General features: G+C 40.7%; 1 protein-coding gene across 1 annotated transcript in view; it reads left to right on the top strand.

The window, feature by feature from the left end:
* PEX5L (peroxisomal biogenesis factor 5 like) overlaps nt 1-20,758 on the top strand; it is a 189,304-nt gene that overhangs the window by 113,546 nt on the left and 55,000 nt on the right. Inside the window, exon 7 of the mRNA XM_036755383.1 lies at nt 17,094-17,189. Coding sequence (XP_036611278.1) covers nt 17,094-17,189 — 96 coding nt within the window. The remainder of the gene's footprint in view (nt 1-17,093; nt 17,190-20,758) is intronic.

Raw genomic sequence — 20,758 nt, 5'->3', positions numbered from 1 at the left:
AGGAAAAGAGGGAAATGGCAAGAGTTGGTACAAGTAATTAGAAATCTGTGTTGCATTACCAGGTAGTCAATCAATAAGCATTTACTATATGCCAAGCACTGTGCTAAACACTGGGGATACAAAGAATGGCAAATACACTGGCCTTGTCCTCAAGGAGCTTACATTCTACCAATGATGCCACCCCAGGGTCCCCAGTAGGAAAATCTGAGGTTGCTGTTCCAAGCCTTCCCTGGAACCATGAATATAGATTCTTTATTTAAGATTCCAAGGCATGTAATTTTTTATGCATAATGAATGTACCATGAAAAACATCTTTTCTTCCCATGTGCTCTTTCTAAATATATCCTCCTTTGAAATGACAACTTTTCCTAAAGCCAAATCAAGATGTTTCTTCATAGGTACCTTGGAGATTTGCACTCTGCAGAAGTAGGTGTTGCCCGTTACATAAACCTGGATCCTTGGGACAATTTAATGCAGCAATAAAATGTTTGTTTGAGCAGCAGAGGAGGCTTGGTGGGAGGCAGGACATTATATGCCTCCTTGTGGGGGAGGAGGATTAGCTGGGGTCATCAGTTACCATAGAAACACAACATTCCCTTGCCTTACTAATACACCACTGATTTGCCTGCTGGCTGCCTCTATCCCTGCTTACCCCATCTCCATTCTACCTGGTACAGGTATCTCTCTGGTTACATAAGGCATATTTCTGTAATCCGAAATGCATACTAAAGACATAAGAAAACTATTGCTTAAATGATTCCCATGGTGAACCTAGGGCAGCTAGGTGGTGCAGTGAATAGAGTGCTGGGCCTGGAATCAAGAAGATTCAACTTTGTGAGTTCAAATCTGGCCTCAGACAGTTTCTAGCCTTGTGATCCTAGGCAAGTCATTTGACCCCATTTGCCTCAGGTCCTCATCTGTCATGAGGACTCATACACAACTAAATGACTTAACAATAACAACAACAAAGTTGTTCGCCATTTCATGCCAAGAAAACCCCAAAATTGGGTCATGAAGAGTCAGAAATGACTGAAAAATGACTGAACAACAAAAAGAGTGAACATATGCTCATGGAAGGTAGAGCCTATTTCATTTTTTGTCTTTGTAACCCAAGTACAGCTCTTGGCACCTGATAAATATTTGCTGAATGGATAAATGAATTCAATTCTGTGTTGAAAATCACTTCAGAGGCCACCATTCCCCACAAGTGGCTATCCAAGCCTCCATTAGGAGAGAATCCACTATCTCCCAAGACAGTCCATTTTAATCTGGGGAGAGAGAGAGAAAGAGAGGGGAGAGGGAGAGCGACAGAGACACAGAGAGAGAAAGAGATAGAGACAGACAGACAGGGAAACAGAGACAGAGAGACAGAGAGACAAAGACAAAGACAGAGACAGAGAGGCAGAGACAGAGAGAGAGGAGAAAGAAAGAAAGAGAGAGAGAGAGAAATGATAAAGAAAGAGATAGTAGATGTATACATGAAAAGAGAAAGTAGAAATGTTGCTCAAGATTTAGCATTCATTAAGTACTTAGTGTGTACTAGGTACTGTGCTAAGCTCTGGGAAACAAATCAAGAAACCAAGACAGCTCCTGTTCTCAAGGAACTTACATTCTAATGAGGGGAAGACAACATATAAAGGGGAGCTGAAAGGGAGGGAGAACAGTACTCAAGTGGGGTGGGGAGAAGCAAGGCAACTGCTGAGAAAGTAGACAAGATAATGGGAAGTAGTAGAGAGGCTTGGGCCCTAGCATTAGGAGTCTTTTTTAAGTCAGTATTCACTTCCCAATCTAACTCTTTGTTGGTATTTTTTTTGTTTAGCAAATTTACTCAAAACAGGGAAATTTGTAATTATCATGAAATCCATGGCTCAAGATCTCAACTCTAAGCTGACATGGAATCTAGTAATAATTCAGTGAAGTTCCTGTGCCCTCTCTGGGCGCCAGTCCTCAGAAACATCTGAAATTTCTACTCCTGTCTTCCTATGCGACTTCCTTCAAGAAATACAGCTCACAAATATTTTCCAAGGAACAGGTTTATTTAAGATAGGAATAAAAGAGAGGATAAGATAGACATTGTCTTTTTCCTCACCCCAAGCTTTCAAAAGTATTCCTCCTAATTCAGAGTCCTATCTTCATCTCAGTTGGGAAAGATTTCAGAAGGACTTCAACTGGATGCATAACTGTTCTCTTTGTCTCTCTTGAGCCTGCTCACCACTCTCCTTCTTTCTACAGGGACCACTGCCCCTTTCTCGGACTCTCTGATCCTCTCTCAGGCCATAGTGTCCATAGGCTCTGATCCAGATCTCCCTCCATGGTCTCATAGCAGATTGACTGCCACCATACTAGCTGTTCATAGAAACAAGATGATAAAGAATGGCAAGTTTCTCCCTTCTCCAAGGGTTCAGGCACCAGTTCCAAAGAAGAGCCGCAGGAGTCCCTCAGAGAGTCCCACTGCAAATGTAATTTGGATTAATCATAAAAATTTTGGATTAAAAATCCAAATATGTGCTTTAAATGTGTTCAGAGTATAGTATCTTCATTTTCTATGTTGAAAGCACATAACAGAGTCCATCTAATAGCTGTAAAGTCAGGGATTTAGAGTAGGAAAAGGTTTTAGGGATCATTTAGTCCAACCCCCATATGTTACAGTTGGGAAAATGGAGACCTAAGAGATTAAGTGACTTCTCCATCTTTATGTATGTAACAATCGGCTGACATAAGATTATTGCCTCACAGGACCACAGAATTTAGAGTAGAAAGGGATCTCAATGACCATTTTTTCAACTCATAAGTGAAAAGTATCCCCACTAAAACATGCCCATCAAATGGTCATCCAGCCTCTGCCTAAAGATCACCAAGGAGGAGAAAGCTGCCACCTCTTGAGGCAGCCCATGCTATTTTAGACAGAGATTGTTGTTATATAAGTCTAACAAATGTAAGAGTGAGAGGTAGAATGAGTAGAGAGTTGACCTCAGAGTCAGGCAGAATCTGGCCCTTTCTCTAACATAATTGTGTGACCTTGGGCAAGTCACTTATCTGCTGAGATCTCCAATCAACACTCTAAGACTATAAGCTGCATCAGAATAGGGACTTTCATTGTTAGAGGGTGCCCTATTTCAATGAAATCATAGTTTCAGCCCATATTTTTATATTTAGTCATAACATATTTAGAGAGGTAGTGTGTTATAGTAGAAAGATCGGGGGTATAAAAATGTTTGATGACAGGAACTCCAAAAGGCATAGCATAGTTTTAAGTTTAATTTCTGTATTTGACATTTTCACCCCCACTTTCTTAAGTCTGGAAGATTAGCAAAACAATCAATCGAACTGTGATTTGTAGCACTTGCCCCTTTCTGAGGTGTAAACTCTCTCCAAAAATCTAACAATTGGTTCTCCTCAGTCAGCCAGTTTGAGCTGGCTCCAGCACGCCCCTTGAAAAAGGTTCTCGGCTTTGATTCAAAGACACAAGTTCAATTATGTGACCCTCGACAAGCCATTTAATGCCTTTGACTCATCTTATTCATCTTTAAAATGGGGGCTATAATATGGAGAATTGTGAGGAAAGCGTTTTGCAAGTCTTAAAACACTGTAGAAGTAGGAGATGTGGTTATTAAGAGTAAGGAACCTTGAAAATAATGTGGAACATCATTATTCAGTCTTTTCAGTCATGTCCAATTCTTTGCGACCCCATTTGGATTTTTGTTTTCAGCAAAGATACTGGAGTGGTTTACGATTTCCTTCTCTAGCTCACTTTACCGATGAGGAAACTGAGGCAAACAGGGTTCAGTGACTTGCCCAGGGTCACACAGCTAGCCAGCGTTTGAGGCCAGATTTGAACTCATGAAGATGAGTCTTCCTGATTCCATGCCCAGTACTCTATCCCAGTGCCTTGTATGTAAATTACCGGCTATGTAAATAAGCCGTCTCTCTGAGATGAAAAAAAGTCAAACAGTTCATGGAATTTCTCCGTCGAAATGAAGAGGAAATAGGAATTAAAAATATAAAATTAGCACTTTGAGTGAGCAGCCAAATCCATGCTTAGTTATTTCATTTCCCATGTTGGGGGCTGGGAGTACCAGTTACCAGTCAGGCTGATGCCCCTGAGAGTCTAAGTACCACCTGAACACACGGGAGCCAGCACCTCTTTGGTCTCCTATTTTCTGCCACTGAGATCCCAGCTACTGATTTCACCACCTTTTCTCTAGCAATTCTATATTTTAACATAATCATATTTCCATCAGGTTGGCAGTAAACAAGATTCAGAACAAATTAAGCAATTAAGAAATAAATGCAGTTTTTTTAACAAATGAGTGACGTGAAAAGAGGGAGAATGTGTTCATCCTTTTAATAACCTTCTTTTTAACTCCAGAAACATTATGGTCTCTTAATCTGTAGCAGAAGGCTTTTTTCCATAGGTAAACTATTACTGCTAATTATTAGCATGATCCCCACCATCTTTGTTCTGAGTATCATTATGGTTGCCAGCGTTGGCATCAGAAGGGAATCTTCTATCCATATGGTCAGTGGAGTTATGAATTAGTATAGCCATTTTGAAAAGCAGTTTGATTTGTGCAAATAAAGTGATGAAAAAGTCTAATACCCTTTGACCCAGAGAGTCCATTGCCAAGCATATACCCCAAAGAGGTGTTTGATAAAAAATAAAGTCCCCACATACACCAAAATATTTATAGCAACACTTTGTGTATTAGTAAAGAACTGAAGGCAAAGCAGATGCCCATCACTTGGGGAATGGCTAAGGAAATTATGGCACATGAATGTAATGAAATATTACTGTGCTATAAGAAACAATGAATATGACAAATACAAAGAAGGAAAAATCTACATGAAATGATGCAGAGTGAAGTTAGCAGATCCAAAGGACCAGCACACACAATGACTACAACATTGTTAATAGAGCAACAATCACAAAACAATCCAAAATGAATGTTGTGGAATGACAAAACTTGGCCCCCAAGAAAACACATGAGAAGACACCTCCCTCTACTCCACCATGTCATGCCTAGTAACTGTGGTTTTCCCACACGGCTCTATCCCAGGCCCTGTTCTCTTTTCATTCTATACTCTCTCCTCTGGTGACCTTAGCAGCTTTCTTGGGTTCGATGATCATCTCTATACAAATGATTGCCACATCTTTTTGTATGGTCTTAGCATCAGTCCACATCACCATCCGCCTATTGGACATTTCGAACTAATGCCCTGTAAGCACCCAGACTCAACCTATCCAAAACAAGACCCATGATATTCCCCCTTCCCCTCTAAGTCTCTCCTCATCTCAACTTATTAGTGTTGAAAGCACCACTATGCTTCCAGTCATTTAGTTTCAAAATCTGTGTCATCCCTTACTTCTCCCTCTCTTGCTCACCCCATATGTGTGATCAATTACCAAATCTTGTCACTTCTTCCTCTACAACACCTCTCACCACTCATACAGCTACCACACTAGGTTAGACTGTTATCACTTCTGGCCTAGACTATTGCAATGCCTTTCTAATTGTCCTCCCTTGAGACAGCCAGGTGGTACAGTAGTTAGGACCCCAGGCCTGGTGTCAGGAAGACCTGAGTTCAAATCCAGCCTCAGACACTTACTAGCTATTTGACTCTAGGCAAGCCACTTCTATTTGTTTCAATTTCCTCATCTGTAAAACGAGGGTGATGATAGCACCCACCTCCAGAGCTGTTGTGAGGATTGAAATTGTGAAGTACTTAGCACAGTGCCTGGGATATAGTAAATGCCATATATTATGACACCAACCCATCCCCCACTCAACAACCAGAGGGTAAGCCTTCCCAGGTCACCCACTCAATCAAAAAATCCCCATGGCTCCGTCTTACCCACAGGATGAAATATAAAACACTTTGGCATTTAAAACTTCATAGTCTGGCTCCTTCCTTCCTTTTCAGTCTTCTGATCTTCTCTCCTTCACACACTATGATCCAGCCATACTGGCCAGCTTGCTGTTCCTTACACACGATACCCCATCCATCTCATGTCTCTGTTTCTTTGTCCTGGCCTGCTCCATGCCTGGAAGCTCTCTCCTCACCCCCAATCTCTTAGCATCACTAGCTTTCTTCAGACTAAGTTCAAGCACAACTTCCTATAGGAGGCCTTTCCTATGTCCCACTGTCCCCTTCACAGTTTCTGTTGTTAGTCCCTCTAAGGTTACCTTCCATCTACTCTGCATTTATCTTGTATTTACATACATGCTTTCTCTCCCATTATAATATAAACTCCTTGAGGGCAGATTCTGTTTTGTTTAATTTTGTTGTTTTTGTTTTTTGCTTTTTTAAAAATTTGTTTTATTTTCAACTCATGGAACAAAACAAGCATTTCCATAATACAGTACAATAAAAAAGATGATTGCTCATGAAACTGCAAATTTACCATGTAAACTTTCTATTCCCTCCAAATATACAGCAAAATTATCAAGTAAATTTTTCCCTCCCCTACCCTAGAGATGGCTACCATTTGACAAAAATAGATATATATGTAAAATTATTTTATACATGTTTCTATTTATCAGTTCTTTCTCTGGATACAGATAGAGCTTTCTTAATATGGCTTTTATTTTTAATTTGTGATTGATAATAGTCAAAATAACTTATTTGCTCAAAGTTGTTCTTAAAACAACATTGCTGTTGTTACTGTATACAATGTTCTCTTGGTTCTGCTCACTTCACTCTTCATCATTTTGGGCAAGTCTTTTGATGCCTTTCTAAGATCATTGAGCTCATCATTTCTTAAAGCAAAGTAGTACTTGACACAGTACTTGGCACATAGTAAGCACTTAATAAATGCTTGCTGATGGACTGATTGACAAATTGCTAAGACTAGTTGTTTCTGTCTGCTAGAGAAGCATGAATGCTGTCAGTACTCTTGAAATTTTATCATCCTGGTGTCATATCTCAATCATAATTATGGCCCTGCAATCAGCCTGTTGTCTAGAGATAGGAGCACCTGAACCTTATGAAATACATACATAAGAAAGCCATTCCGAAGGTGAAACAGTTTTAAAGGCTCTTGGGGATATCTTCAAGACATGGTGAAGAATGGAAGATTGCAAAACCATGGAAAAGATCAAAGTCTGTTCTATTGCCAGCAAACAAAATGTGAAAGAGAACACGGTAGCTACTACTGCTCCATGTGTCTGCTTCCTTTCTATACAATCTTTATGAAAATAATTATGAATGAATTCAAGGGATTCATGATGAAAATATAAGACAGGTTCAGACAGGCATCACCAGGTGATTTTACATGACACATCTTGACTATCATACAATTGACTAGAAGGTGTTGAGAATACAAAAGCCCATGGTGGTTATTGTTTGGTGATTCTCAAAAACAGTCTTCTCTATAGAATAAGAGCTAGCCTTGAAATCCACTCCAACAAGATCTCTTTTGTGAATGTGATGGGACCACACAAGAGCCCTTGATGGGTGCTGCCAAAGAGGTAATTCTTTTCAGCAATCTTGAGAATGAATATCTAGAAATGCAGAAAACAGGAACCATGTTTCCCACTGGTGCTCCCCAGTGTCAATGAAGTTGTCTTCTGCAAAGTTCAAGCAGAAGAGGGATTCCCTATAGCTGTTCATTGTCCTGCTTTCATCAAGCCCCTCAGTTCTTCAGGGCTTCTTCATTCTGATCCATGTTTATTCAAAAGGGATTGACTTATGATACCCCCCAGGAAGTGATGGTAAATGCATGTTGCCCAGATTAGGACATTCACCCAGATGGGTAGCCCATTGTGAAATAAGTCTATCAGTGTTTGCATCTTGTCTAGGCACTGTTGTTGGACAGTGAGCTAGACCCAATGGTAAAAGCAAGTCAGAACCAAATCCGATCAAATTTGGGAGATTGTATAGCACCTTCAGTGATTCTCAACTGCCCCCAGCCACAAATGCCTATGTTAGGACCAATATTTTCCCAGGGGATACTTTATAGTTGTGGATCATGGCAGGACTCACCAACAGGTAAAGTTTTCTTGACTATCCTTGACTTTGGACACAAGTCCTTTCTGTCTTCTCTGTTTCATATGAAAAATTTGTTTTATATTCCTTTCCATTAGCTTAATGTTCACAAGGGCACTGAATGCCCCCAGAAGAGAGGTAGAAATAAGGCAAAACTGGAGGTTCCCAGAGCATGAGTACTAATGGAGAAGCTACAAGACTAAAGGCAGGATGAAGTAGTGGAAAGAGTCCTGGCCTTGGAATCAGGAAAATGGGACCATGCGGCCACGGGCAAGTCATTTAACTTCTCTGTCTCAGTTTTCTCACCTAGAAAACAAGGAGGTTTGACACAGTGGCCTCTAAGGTCCCTTCCAGATCTGACTCTATTATCCAATAATCCTAAAAACCCTGGCTGTTTGTCCTCAATCATCTCCCAGCTAATAAAACTAGTAGCAGTACTAATAATAAAAATAATAATAGCTGACATTTACATAACACTTTAAAGCTTGTAAAGTCCTCTGTATACATTCAGGGAATGAGGGTGAATCTAATTTCATCAGTGTTAGCATTATTTTAGAAATAAGACACAAATAAATGTAGGATTTTTTTCTCTTAGGATAAAATTGAATTTTAAAAATAGAACTAAGGAGCACATAATTCATTCCTAAATTCTCTACTTTAAATAGTCCTTCACTTTCCAACTCCGTTAACATTACAGAATCCCAGAGTTTAAAAGAACCTTCTCCTAGTGCTGATTATTCAATGTTGTTAACATCCAGGAGGAGGGAAGGAAATTCTGTCCTTATTCCTTTGGAGAATTTAATACCCTCACATTCAATTAGCATAATCCAATCAAGGAAATTCTGTTTGCCTTTTACCAAGGAGTATCTATCAGTAGGCTGACTTTAGGTCCCACATTAAAACACAAAATAAGAGTTTTAAGTGCTGGATTTGACCTTAGAGGACCTGAGTTCACATCCCTGCTCTGCTCTCTACCACCTATGTGACCTTGGGCAAGTCACTAGCCCCTCCTTGAATCTCAATTTCTTTATCTGCAAAATAAGGGGCTAAATGAAGGTCTGTGTGGATTCTTGTATATCCATAGGTGTATTTATTCATTTATTAATTTGTTTGTATATACTCAACTACGTTGGCAGCTACAGTTGCCAGATGTCAAAACCAAAACTTACAATTAGAACAGTTGTTTTTGCTGTTTTCCCTGCAACATATCTAGGTATGCAAGTCAAGGCATAGCCTAAATTGACATTTCTAGACTAAGCAATAATAACCCAAACATCCCATTACCTCTATGGCTGCTTCCAGTTTCACAGACACTTTCTGCCTCTGCTGTAATTAAGCTTTTTTTTTAAAGAGCACATTGGTTAAGAGTAGAATAGGTTTCTTTTCCCCATGTGTTCTAATCCCCATTCCCTTCTCACTCCTGAGCCAGCATTTCGGCACTCACACTGCTGAGTTGCTGAAAGGTTTCAGAAGCCTTTCTCTGAGTGCTGAGGCTGGCTTGAAATTGCCTGCATTTGCATTCAGTATTCAGCTACACAATGAATATTATTTACTACATTCTGACCAAAAGGAGAATTCATGGGATCATAGAGTCCGAGTTGGATGAGACTTTAGAGGTCATCCAGTCCAACCTCCTCATTCTACAGATGAGAAAACTGAGACTGACAGAAGCAGTAAAGTGATTTATTTGTCCCAGAGTTACATACCTAATAAATATCTGAGGCAAGATTTGAATCCCGGTCTTCTAGATTCTAGAGTCCAACATTTTAGCTATCACACTGGGCTTCCTTTTTTTAAATAGAAAATGTTAGCTAGATGCTTCCTATCTTCATAGAATCACAGAACTCCACAACAGGTTTGAAACTCAGAGACCAACCCATAAACTCATCCAACTCAGCAATATACGCTGTCTCCCCTGTAACCCCCTTGAGGCCAGGGACTGGTTTTGATTTGTTTTTTTTTTTTTTGGTCTGGCTAAGCACTGGAGAGTGTAACTGACAAAGGAACTACTCTCCAACACTAACTGATAAATCCAATTACATCAGTCAGTTAAATGCCAGATACCAGAACACAATGACCTGCTTTCAAGAAGTTTACATTCTTTGGAGGAAACAACACATACATAAGCAGATATGTGTAATATAAATACAAGGCAAATACTTTGGGGGAAGACAACAGCAACAGGAAGCATGGGATCAGCAAACACACTCACCAGGAGTATGCCTAAGAACTATAAAAGCTATAAAGCATGCCTCTTAATAAGAATTCGGCAGTCAGAATAAGATTCTAGTCACATTTACAGTTTCAAGTCAAAAGGAAAACATAAATTGCAACCCCAGCATCCTAGGAGACCTCTTCTTCTTGCTAAACAGTGACCTTTCCCTCCTGCAATCTATAATCCAGACTGGTCTTGAAACATTGATGACCTGGGAGCCAGACACAGTAATGGAGCCTTGTTAGGCGTGCGCCTGGCGAAAGGCTGATCATCTTTCACCGGCGAAAGGTGCATCAGACAGAAATGTTAGTACATGACATGGCCTTTTATTGTACTAAGGCAACCTTCAGAAAATGTTCCAGGGCAGCCTGTCAGGACTAGTCACTGATTCAGAGGGACCAACTACCTGGGAGAGGGATCTTGCCTGGCACATCATTTTTGTTGTTCAGTCGTATCAGTCATGTCTGACTCTTCTTGACCCCATTTGGGGTTTTCTTGACAAAGATACTAAAGTGGTTTGCCATTTCCTTCTCCAGCTCCTCTTACAGATGAGGAAACTGAGGCAAACAGTTCATACAGGTAGTAAGTGACCCAGTGACCAAGTTCACACAGGTAGTAAGTGTCTGAGGACAGATTTGAACTCACAAAGATAAATCTTCCTAACTCCAGGACTGATACTCTATCCAATGCACCACTGGCTAACCTAGCTGTCACATCATAAGATCCTAGATTTACCGCTAGAAGGCATCATTAAGGTATATAACTCCCTCTCACTTTTACAACTGGGAAAACTGAGGTATCAAAGGGGTCCATGCTTTGCCTAAGGTCACACAGGAAGTAAATGGCAGAGCTAGGATTTGAACCCAGGTCTTCTGACTCTTAAGTTCAGATCTCTTTCCCTTGTACCATCTATCTTCAGATAGACAGATAGACCATCAGCCAGTCAACAAGAATTTTTTAAGTTCCTGCTATGTGTCAGGCACTGTGCCAGGGATACAAAGAAAGGTAAAAGACATCCCTGCTCTCAGGATAGATTGATAAATAGATGAAAGAGAAAAAGAAGAAAGGAGGACAAGGAAGGAAAGAAAGAAAGAAAGAAAGAAAGAAAGAAAGAGGGAGGGAAGCAAGGAAGGAAGGGAGGGAGGTATGGAAACAAAGGTGATAGATGATAGACATAGTAAATAGATAGAAGAAAGAGGGAAAGAAGAAAGGAGAAAAAAGAAAGATCAAAAAAGGTGATAGATGGATATGGATTGAGAGAGACAGAGAGAGAAAGACAGAGAGAGAGAGAGCAAGTTTACAAAGTACTTACTATGTACTAGGCACTGTACTAAACTCTACTGCAAAATTATTGTAATATTTTTCAGTTCTTTATGTCACAGTAAACACCATTCATGGCACTGTCATGTGGTGGCTAGAGTTTCAGGCTTGAAATCAGGAAGATCCTGGTTCAGGTTCTGACAAAAACTAGCTCTGTGTTGCTAGGCAAGTCACAGCCTTTCAAATGACTTTTTAACACTCTTTAAGTTGTACATAATTTACTAATGAGGAGTCTATAGTGAAAGAATCATTGCTCTGAATCCAAAAGAGTTTATCATGTTCCCTATGAAAAGTAGGACTTGCTTTATTTGTCCTCAAACTATCTTATCCAAACTTCCTGAGGTGTTGCCTCATCCTAACAGTCCCAGAGTTTATTGAACATTTCCCAATGCTCATCTTCTCCCCACTATTATTAATATATTTTTATTATCTCCTTTCTCAGCCATCTTTCCAGACTAGATTCCTATTTTGTAAACTCCAAGTAAGTTTACATAGACCTGCTTGTATACTGTTGTCTATCTAGATGAATTTACTTCCAAAGGGATTCTTGGATTTATCCTTACAAAGCACCCAGAAAGTACATCTGTTGCAGAACACTGTGAGTGGCCGGGTTCCAGAGTGCTAAAAACATACTGAAATGATACCCTTGGCATTGATTCCCTTTTAGTTTCCAAGTGCAGTTCCAAATTTGAATTGTGTTCTCTGAAGTCATATATGAGCAGATCCCCGGGCACCTTAAGGAGCACCTTTGCCTGGCCCCGCCCCCTCTTATTACAGAAACCCTGATAGATTGTTGTGATACCACTCATAATGCCATGGCATAAGCACTGGAGATTAAATGAAGTTCTCATTAGTGTTCAATTTATGAATAATATGCTAATAGGCAATAAATGATCACCATATCATTGGAGAATAAAAATATTGAAAATATGAAGAAAATCAAAATTGGACATCTGGCAGCTATGTAGTAGATAGCCTCAGAACTGGCCTCAGGGTCACGAGGACCTGAATTGAAACCCTGCCTTAAACACTGATTAGCCATATAACTCTGAACAAATCACTTAACTTGTTTGTACCTATTTCCTCATCTGCGAAATGAAGGACTTGGACTCAATGACCACTAACGTCCTTTCCAAACTCATGATCCCTAGAAAGGGAACAAAAAATGGGTTTGCCGCATACCATTTATTATTTCATGTGGGGCTCATTGGTGGGGTAAAGTGTCAGAATATAACTAGAAATGTTTGTAAAATAATAGTTAAGCTGAAGGAAATACTTTAAGCAAGCAAGACCTGAACTTGGCTCAAGGAAGAACTTCCAGGCTTCATAGGAAACATGATTTCAGTGCCAAGTGGCAAAGTTCTGTTATTTTCCTGAATTCAGTGAGTTACTTGTTTATCTCTTCTCCTCCTCCTTCTCCTTCTCTTTCTTCTCCTTCTCCTTCTTCTCCTTCTCCTTCTCCTTCTCCCTCTCCCTCTGCTTCTCCCCCCCCTCCTTCTTCTTCTTCTTCTTCTTCTTCTTCTTCTTCTTCTTCTTCTTCTTCTTCTTCTTCTTCTTCTTCTTCTTCTTCTTCTTCTTCTTCTTCTTCTTCTTCTTCTTCTGCTTCTTCTTCTTCTGCTTCCAAACCTGTGACTTCATCATTGTAGTGTAGCTCCCTCCAACAATGCATATTGACAACTCATACATAATTTGTAATCTTAAAGACTAAGCCTCAAGAGATTCCATCTTTTTCCCATAATCACACAGACTACATGAGTCAGAAGCCGGGCTTGAGCCCACTTCTTCCTGACTCTGAGGCCAGACCCTCTATCTACTCTGCCACATTATCTCTCAGTCTTTACTTTTAAATATTAAGGAATTAAGGCACCATTATTTGGTGTCTGTTCAATAGCGGCAGATATCAGACAACAGTGTAGGCTCTGTTTCTCCTCAAAATGTATCTATCCAACAATCTTATTTTCAGGTATATTGTCTCCCTCTGTCTTTCTTGGGTGGGGGGTAGGGGGTCAGAAGTGCTTTTCTGATGTAGTTTTTGATTTTACTATTCTGTTAATGCTCCAGAATCCCAAAGGTGATTGGTAAGGAAAACAGCCCAAATGGAATCAGAATTCTTATGCTGTTGAAAATGAGGGTGCACAAACCTTGGAGAACAATGCATGCAGAGGATTTGCTGCAATGGGCAGTAATGTGCATAATTTAGGAAACGAATTAATTGCCTATACATCACTGAAAATCGAAGTGACAAGCACAGAGGGGGTCTGAGTGACCTCTAAGTACTCAGATTTTTTAAATATCTGGTTCAATTTAAGGCAAAGGAGACATTTTTTTCATTTTAATATTATAACTCTAAATATTAATGCCAAAAGGATATAATTTATAAACAGAAATCCTTAACCATGCCTGGAAGGGTTCCATTGCTTGTATTTCTAAATGAATAAGACATAAGAGTTCCTCTTTTTTTGGGGACCTGTGATTTCATTTGGGTAGGGAGTTCCCAGCGAGGAAATTCCCTCTTGCAACACAGATCAATGCCTGCTCTGCACCTTAGCTCTAGAGATTGAAAAGTTGTGTGACCCACTCAGCTTCACATGTGCAACCAAAATGTGACCAAGTGGGATTCGAACCCAGGTCTTCTTGTCTACGAGGTTGAGTCTCTATCCACTATGCAACTGCATGTCAAGATAAAGAATATATTTCCTGGAGTCCCACCTTTTGTCTTCCAGCAGACTCTATTCCAATCTGGATCCCCTTTCTCTGTTCTTCCCTAAAATAATTAAGCATCTACAAGTTAAGAGAGAAGCAGCTGTGGGGGCAGCTAGGTGGTGCAGTGGATAGAGCACTGGCCCTGGAATCAAGAGGACCTGAGTTCAAATCTGACCTCAGACACTTGACACTAGCTACATGACTCTGGGCAAGTCATTTAACCCACATTGCCTTGCAGAAAAAAAGAAGCTGTAGCCCCATTGGATAGTGGGGCTTCAATATTGGCCAGTTTCAAATTTATTCTTTACTCAGGTGCTGAGTATAGCATTCTGGGTTGGCACTAAAAAGTTTGATTCTTCAGTCTCTGCAAGCAAAAGCCCTAAATGAAATTACAGCTGACTTGGCAGAATGAAAGTACCCAACTCTGCAGTTGGCACTGAGAAGATGATATTAGAAGCATGGGTTCACCAGGCTTCTTAGTGCCATGTAGTCCTAAGGGGCATCTGTGACCAGGTTCTAGGCCAAAGAGCTCATTCACCAGAAGGAGAGGAATAAAGGTGCTTGTGGACAAGGGGGAGTGAAAATAGCATCCTTTCTATGGTGTGTGTGTCCCAGACACTGCCAGGTTCTCACTCTTATTTATAAAAGGGAAGGGAAGAGAGGAGAGAAGTAGACTGACTCTGATCAAAGGGTCAAGCAAAGAATGAGGTGAGAGCAGGGAGGAACAGAGACGAGCATGCAGAGAGAAAAAGTGGGATGCACTTGACCAATGTCAACCAGTAGAACAACCATATATAGGACATATAGGACAAGCAGCATCAATTCTACACTTTCTAAGAGGTAGGCAGAATAGGTAGCCACCTGCTCCTCATGGGCAGAAAATGTTTCTATTTTTAAAAAATCCTGTTCCTACTGACTTTCTTCACACATCTGAAAAGCTATCCCATGGAAGAGGAATCTGGCGTTGCCCCAGAGGGCAGAATGATAGAAGCTACATGGAGACAGATTTGAGCTTGATAGAGAAGCATGAAGAGAGACATCATGGTGGGATAGATAGATCACTGCCCTGGGAGCTAGGAATCAGATCCTGCCCTAGCCATGTGACCTTGGGCAAGTCACTTAATCAGCGCTCTAGTTATCCCTCTTATTCTCCAAGTTTCAGAGAAGGTACTGACCTGTATTAGAAGAGGGAATTCCCAATACCAATAAAATGGCAGATAGGTCCAATCCCTATTGCCCTATACAGAAGTGTTTTTTAATCATCAAGCTGTCCAAAAAGGCAAGGTCTACTCAAAATTTAGCCAGCCCATTGTCCCTGAAATGCTCTGGCTGGGTCTGGATGGAGGCATTGTGGATTACCAGAAGGAATCCTGGATTTGGACATAAGGAAGCAGGGCTTAAGTTCTGATTCTGCTACTTACTAACAATATGACCTCAGGCCAGTGATGTACCTTCTCTGGGCCTCAGTTTCCTCATGTGTAAATTGAAGGGATTGGACTAAATTACCTTGAAGATCCTTTCTCTCTCTAATTCCCAGGCTCTGGTCGGGGATGTTGGAGGAGGGATTCCTGCTTGGAAAGGTTGGACTAAATGAATTCTCATCTGAGCGTACAACTGTCTCCAAAATTCACATGGTTGGTGACACTCCTTCAGAGCCTTCTGGAGATGTGTGCATGTAACTGGGTGAAGGTGTTATACAACCTGTAAAAATTAACACGCTGGAGTATAAAGTGTTCTGCTGATACTAATCATTTTCACTCTAAACCAATGATAAAGCATGCTGCCCACCTCCTGACAGAAAGACAATGGACTCAATCTGCAGAAAGAGACACATGTTTCTGGACATGGTTGATGGGGGAATTTGTTTTGCTTGATTATGCATATTTATTACTAGAATTTAGCTTTTCTTTCTTTTTCCCCTGCTAGGGTAGTGAAGTAGGAGAGAGAAAAAATAAATGCTTTGTAATTGAAAAATTAGCATTTAATTTTAAAAAGTGACACATCAGCAATGATTAATGCATCTATCTAGGTATGGCCTGTTAGCCTCTGTTCTTCCTTAGCAAAGCCTGGGCTCTAAGGGAATGAGATGAGGCCATTAGATTATTGTTGCTGGGAGGAAGCAGGGGAAGGTTCATAGCCTGCCATGCTGTGATGGGCTGGACTGGGCTGCAAGGAGGAAGGTATCCAAGAGAAAGAAGCCATCCAGGAAGAAAGGGGAGGAGGGAGGGAAGGAGTACAAAGCATTTATTTAGCCCTTACTATTTGCCAGGCGCTGTGCTAAGTCCTGGAGATGCCAATACAAATCCCAAGAGATCTTCTCAAAGAGTTTATATTCTAAGTGGAAAAGACAATACCCAAAGGGGAACTAAAAATGAAGGCGGGGGTGGGGTCCAAGAGAAGGGAGAAGGCTGAAGAGTGACAAGAAGGCAACATAAGGTGAGAGCTCATCTATCAGACACAGCCAGGGCAGAATCTGGGCAATTCTAGTGGGAGGGGGCTGAAGACCATGGCCATGGAAGAAGCAGCATGATTTGCAAATAGCAGAACATGATGTGGAACCATGAGTGTAGGAGGCATCTGAGGAGAGACATGGGCATCCACCTTCCTACTTGGCTGAGCCTTTGATCTTCCATGGGGCTAGCTCTGCTATCAAGTCTATCCTGGCCCATGAGCAGTTCTCTATGTCCCGTGAAAAGGTGGCCCTCTGCCCTTTGAGAAATATTCCTATTGCTAAGTAGTAAGCAAAAGGCTTAGGTCTCTTGTAGGTGCCTGTTGAGTTCTGGTGGAGGCCAAATGGAGTGAAGTGGAGAAAAAGTCAGGCAGCTGTGACTCATTTGATTACAACGTCATTATTTTGTGCTTATTTTAGGCTCGCCTGACCAAAGAACATCGCTGGGGAAGTGCATTGCTCTCCAGAAACCACTCGTTAGAAGAGGAATTTGAAAGGGCAAAAGCAGCAGTGGAGGTAAGTTTTCTAACAAGTACGATTTCCTGTTCTATGTTTTTTCTAAGACAAAATCTCAAAACAAAAACTCTTTAGGATATATAAGAAACAGACCATCCTTCATTCAATGGCTCCAGGAACTTACTGATGTGGGTACTCCCTCCAATGGGGCTGGTAGCCACCCACCCATATGTTCTCCTCCTATACAGTTCTTAACCATCAATCCATGTCTTCCTGTAAATCAAAGCATCTTTGGTGACTATCGGCAGATTTAATGTGGTCTGTCAGCTCAGATGGGGGAAAAGAATTACATCTTTATTTGCACTAACCTCTATCTGAAACTTAGCATTTCCTTCAATTGCTTAAAAATCCTTATTTGAGAATGGATCTCTAGCCTTCACCAGACTGGGGTCTCTGACACCAAAGACATGAATATCCCCTGATGTAAATCTCCAACAGGGGGTCACTCAACATGGGGACCCACCTCTTATTCTCTTGACATTGCATGGAGATCAGTGTAGGAAACAGGCTATCTATAGGTTACCCTCTCACTCTCTCTTTCTATATGACCCATCCTTATAACTACAGAAAACAGTCATGACTGCTCATCTTTATTCTGTCATGTTTTTAGGGCACCTTGGGAATGAGGCTGGGCATAAATAGTACAGTAGATAGAGCACTGTGCTTAGAATCAGGAAGACTCATCTTCCTGAGTTCAAATCTGGCGTCTGGAACTTACTGGCTGTGTAACCCTGAGCAAGTCACTTAACTCTTGGTTTCCTTATCCGTAAAATGAGCTAGGGAAAGAAATGACAAGCCACTCCAGTATCTTTGGCAAGAAAACCTCCAAGTGGGATCAGGAAGAGTCACACATGACTGAAATGACCAAGCAACAACAAAAGGAATGAGCCTGGATATGGAGTTTGTGGTCTTGTCCTTCAGTTATCAATCAAGTCCCCACAAGATCTGCTTGGTCCCAGAAGGCAGAACTGGGAACAGTGGGTGGAATTTGCAAAGAAGCAAATTTAAGTGTTATATAAGACAATAAAACACTTCTTAACAATTTGAACTATCTGAAAGTGGAACAGGCTACCTCAAGGAAGAATAGATTCTCCTCACTAGAGGTATCTAAGCAAAAGCTAAATGACCACTTGTCAGCTATTTGGCACAGCTAGATTCTGGATCAGATGTGTGACATGTCCCCTAGAGACCTTCTAACTAGATCCATGATCCTCTGAACTCTGAAATTCCCTAATTCCTAGACCAGCTTTGGAGAAGGACACTGTGGGGAGATCCTGGTCCTAGTAGGACTAACAGAGAAGGAAACTCCTGTCACTTCCATAAGGACCCCTTAAGACTTTGGATATCAGCAAATCTGGCCTTTCTTTGGATAGCCTGTTATGTCCCAGGCCTGGAAACTAAGACCACAGAGCCATGTATTTAGAGGTGGAAAAAACTTTAAAGACCATCAAGTACAACTCCCTCCTCATTTTATAGATAAGGAAATTGAGGTATAAAAGGGGTGAGTGATTTAAGCAGAGTCATAGTGCTAGTAAGTGTTTGAGGAAGAATTTGAACCAAGGTCTAACTGATTTGAAGCCCAGTGCCTTATCCACCATGCTAGGCTCCTGCATCACAACAGATGACTGGGATCTCCTGGGCCAATAGAAACAAACAACAAGGTTCTGTGTCCTTTGAATCATGTAATCTCTGCATTTCTTCTTCAAAGATTGTACATCATCACCATGCTTAAAAACCCGATGATGCCCCTGTTGTGGGAGTTTTTAATTTCCTTTTATTCCTTCTGCATCTTTTGGTTAATATTAACCTAACCTGACCAAAGCCTGTCCCATGGGATGTGAAAATTTACTTATAAACCTTAAGAATTTCTTAGATAAGAAGCCAGAGGAAGAATCTCAGTGGTCTCTGACTCCTTGTCAACATGTAAATCCTCCTTAAATAGTCTATTTGTGAATCTTCTAAATGTGGTTAATCTGTAACCTGACTTGGTTTACCTAAAGAGTTTGTTTGATAAAGTTTATTTCCTTAAGCGTTGTATGAGATTATGACTCTCTTTAACTAAGTTTGCTCGACTTTCATGACATTGAAGAAAGTATAGGATTATGGGTATATCTTCTCTTTAGCTTTTATAGCCCAAGAGAAATATACAGGATTGTAATATGTAAATGAATTATTTCTCTGACATAATTTTTCCCATGAGAAACCTCATTAGAATCCTAATGAGGGTTCAGATTTTCTAAGGCCTGGACCTATTCTTGAGCATAATTAGTATGATCTAGGTTTTTACCTCCGTAATTTCTACATTGTGGTAAATATATATTTGGTACCAGCTACTCATTCATATAAGAGAGGAGATATTTCTCCCATAACAAATTTGACAAGACAGGAAATATTTTTTCCTTTAATGCCCTCAGTGGACTCAGTAGTATAAAATGTAAGTCCATTGAGGGCAAGAACTGGTTCACATTTGTCTATCACAAGGGCAAGAACTGGTTCACATTTGTACCTAGCACAGTGCCAGGCATACAGCAGATCCTTAATAAATGTTTGATGATTGATTGACAGTTGGGATGCTTTGCACCAGACTGACTTTTCCAGGTACCCCCTAGAAGTATGCAAAGCTACTGTGTGACATTATTAATTGATTCATGTGAGTGATCAAGCATGAGAAACCCACTTGAAAATGGAATATGGTCAAATGGGGGGAAAATATTCTTTTTGGTTCAAACCTCAGAGGGATACTGACCAGTACCCAAGCTGGGTTGGTTTATGAGTTTGGAGCATATATGTTTCAGCAAAGTATGAACTAGTGAGGACCTCGCCTTCATTATTGATTCAAGATCTTGAATGCCATAATTATCCTGTGAATGCAGTTCATTTCAAGGGCTATCTTACCATCAGAGGTCAGACAAAATGATGGTCTCTATTCATTCTCTCTGTAACAGTGCACTCAAGACATAATCAAATCACCAGCTGCCATTTAGCTCTTCTTGTATTCTTTCCATTCCGAGTGATAGCTCCATCATGGTGTCCAATCAGTCCTAGGAAGCCCAGAGAGAGCACTAATTCATCTTATTAAAGTTCAATCCACCCAATTTTCTTTTTTTAAATCTTGATTTCTTTTTCTTTTTTTAAAAAAAATTGCAATTGGGTTTAGTGCTCTTGACAGTGGATGAGACCAGCCAAGTCCCCATCATGTGACTGTTCACATTTCCTGAGCTGGCAGCAATGATCCTCAATTTTGCTTATACATAGATTTGCCAGACCCTGGGGTTACCTAACAAGGATTGACCTCCTGCTGTGTTCAGAACATTATGTCAGGCAGCATAAAGAAGAAAAGAAGATACAGCCTTTGACTAGCTTTTGTAATGCTTATAATCGAGATGACAAAACATTCACAAAAAGACAATCAGTCACCAACAAAATAACACAGTACACACTCAAAGAACATAAGATGCTAGGGTGGGTAGGGACCTTAGAGATGCACTGATCCAACCTCCCATTCAATGCAGGAATCCCTTGGATAGGCACTGTGCAAGGGCATGAAAGGTAGAATTGGTCATGGGGGA

Source organism: Trichosurus vulpecula, chromosome 4, assembly GCF_011100635.1.
Source record: "Trichosurus vulpecula isolate mTriVul1 chromosome 4, mTriVul1.pri, whole genome shotgun sequence".
Taxonomy (NCBI): domain Eukaryota; kingdom Metazoa; phylum Chordata; class Mammalia; order Diprotodontia; family Phalangeridae; genus Trichosurus; species Trichosurus vulpecula.
Note: the sequence above shows the minus strand (reverse complement) of the source record. Positions and strands in the feature narration are given on the sequence as shown.